Source organism: Palaemon carinicauda, chromosome 14 (genome assembly GCF_036898095.1).
Source record: "Palaemon carinicauda isolate YSFRI2023 chromosome 14, ASM3689809v2, whole genome shotgun sequence".
NCBI classification, from domain to species: domain Eukaryota; kingdom Metazoa; phylum Arthropoda; class Malacostraca; order Decapoda; family Palaemonidae; genus Palaemon; species Palaemon carinicauda.
In genome coordinates, this window is record NC_090738.1 from 119,478,473 (window position 1) to 119,481,178 (window position 2,706).

Sequence of the window (2,706 nt, forward strand, 5' to 3'; positions counted from 1 at the left end):
TATTAATGATTTGGCGGGGGCGCGAAAAAAGTTCTTGCAAGAGGGATTAGGACTTTCTGCGGCATTAGTATATAAGAGATTTTGTTACACTGGCCGTCTTAGTTTTCCGGGCTCGAGCAGGGTACGTGGATCTTACTGTCTGAAGGGAACTCATCATTTCTATTGCAAATAGAATAAGAAATTAATTGAAAATGCAGTTTTTATTTGAAGTTTATGTGTAGGGGAACATTAGTTATAAGAAGTTTGTTAGGAAAATGCAATGATAGTGAAGTTAACTACAGGAAATAAGCCTTGCCAACGGTGTTTTGATTTCAAAATATTGCTCAGAGATTTTTTAAAAAAGGGAGTAGATATTTCCTCTTTTGATACGTTAAATTATAAATGTTTTATTGAAGTAAACAATCAGTTTATGGTTCGATAATACATTTCACTATGTACCAGTTTTTCTCTTATGACTTGAAAATAACCATATTCCAATAAGCTCTACTACATGACAATTAGACCATTTTCTCAATGTTTCAATATCTGAAAATTTCTTGTACAGAAATTGATAAGATCCAGTTCACGTGTCCCAAATCCAGCTTTGAAAATATATAAGTTCTAATATATATTCTCTTTCAATTGCCCATCTCAACTGTCAGTTCAAACACAGACATTTGGTTTGTGAATCGAAAAGAAGACCATATTGTTACGTTTCATCATGTTTCCAAAAAAAAAAAAAAAAAAAAAAAAAAAATCTATATCTAGTGAATTAAAGGAAAAGTTTTTTAATTTATATGACAGATAATCCTAAGACACGTATGTGAAGAACAGATCAAGTTTTGTAGAAATTATTGTATGAGTCAAGTGTGAATTTAATGGAATTTAAATATTACAGAATAGTGAGGTACCGATAATTCTCATGATTGGGGACAGAATCAAGTTTCAATTTATTGACTATTAAATAACTTAGCTGTATAGTAGGAATGTGAAATATTAAATGATTTATTATTGCTCCGAATTTTTATCATTGCTGCCGTGAGCTGACAAATATATTTCAATAATAATATATCTATGTAACCTTTACTTTGCCGTAAACATCACAAGGAGATGACATAATAGGAAGCAAAAAATTAAATATAGATTTCCTATAATTAGAGTTAAAGTGCCATATAGTTTGCTGTCATTGCCTTGAAATGTGCATTCACCAAGAGAGAAATGTCTGAAAATCTATTTTTTTTTCTTTTCTTTTTTGTGTGTCCTTTGATTTGTATTTTTACACGGCAACTTGCAGTGATTTAAACCTAGTACTTGTTTTTCCAATAAGGACTGGTCAAATTACGAAAATTAGGGTTTAGTTTATATTTTGTTGAAGTATTTTGAGAGCCATCACTCCTTGTATGTTCAGTTATCCGATTGTGTTCCTTTTACATCAGATGTTTTTCTTTTTAATTTTTTTTAGGGAAAGATTTTTACATATCTGATGAGTAATTTGAAACAAGCGAATCTACTTGTCACCTATAACCTATACTTACACATTTAAGATAATTGATTTCATACCTGAATTATAGATGTATAGCACATGCAGGTGCTTGCCTTTACGGTGTTTTTTTTGTTACTTCTATGTATATTGCAGAATATTTAGGGATTTGCATGTTTTAGCCTTGAGTATCATGTTTCCACCATATAAAACGCTAAAGAAATTCTTGTACTTGAATTTCAGGAAACCACTTCACTCCGTAACCAACCATAACCAACCACCACCATGTGTGACGAAGAAGAGGCGACCGTGCTTATTTGCGACAATGGCTCCGGTCTTGTCAAGGCTGGCTTTGCTGGCGACGACGCTCCTCGATGTGTCTACCCCTCCATCGTTGGCCGTGCCCGTCACCAGGGTGTGATGGTCGGTATGGGTCAGAAGGACGCCTACGTCGGTGATGAGGCCCAGACCAAGAGAGGTATCCTCACCCTGAAATACCCCATCGAACATGGTATCATCACCAACTGGGACGACATGGAGAAGGTCTGGTACCACACCTTCTACAATGAGCTCCGTGTTGCCCCTGAGGAGTGCCCCACCATGCTCACTGAAGCTCCCCTCAACCCAAAGGCCAACCGTGAGAAGATGGTTCAGATCATGTTCGAGTCCTTCAACTTGCCTGCTACTTATGTTTGCATCCAGGCTGTGCTCTCCCTCTACGCCTCTGGTCGTACCACTGGTGAGGTTTGTGACTCTGGTGATGGTGTGTCCCACATGGTGCCCGTCTATGAAGGTTTCGCTCTTCCCCATGCCATCCTCCGATTGGACTTGGCTGGTCGAGACCTCACCAGATACTTGATGAAGATCATGACTGAACGTGGCTACTCCTTCACCACCACTGCTGAGCTTGAAATTGTTCGTGACATCAAAGAAAAGCTTTGCTATATTGCTCTGGACTTCGAGAATGAGATGAACACTGCTGCCGCTTCCTCTTCAGTTGACAAGGCTTATGAACTCCCTGATGGCCAGGTCATCACCATTGGCAACGAACGCTTCCGTGCTCCTGAGGCCCTGTTCCAACCTTCATTCCTTGGTATGGAATCTGCTGGTGTTCATGAAGTAGTCCACACCTCCGTCATGAAGTGCGACATTGACATCAGGAAGGACCTTTTGGCCAACATTGTCATGTCTGGTGGTACCACCATGTATGCTGGTATTGCTGACAGAATGCAGAAGGAAATCACTGC

General features: G+C 38.7%; 1 protein-coding gene across 1 annotated transcript in view; it reads left to right on the forward strand.

Annotated features, from left to right (window-relative positions):
* The first annotated feature begins 1,671 nt into the window (after window positions 1–1,671).
* Window positions 1,672–2,706, forward strand: part of LOC137653688 (actin, alpha skeletal muscle-like) — a 1,318-nt gene continuing 283 nt past the window's right edge. Inside the window, exon 1 of the mRNA XM_068387264.1 lies at window positions 1,672–2,706. This exon is cut by the window's right edge and continues 283 nt beyond it. Coding sequence (XP_068243365.1) covers window positions 1,745–2,706 — 962 coding nt within the window. The 5' untranslated portion in view covers window positions 1,672–1,744.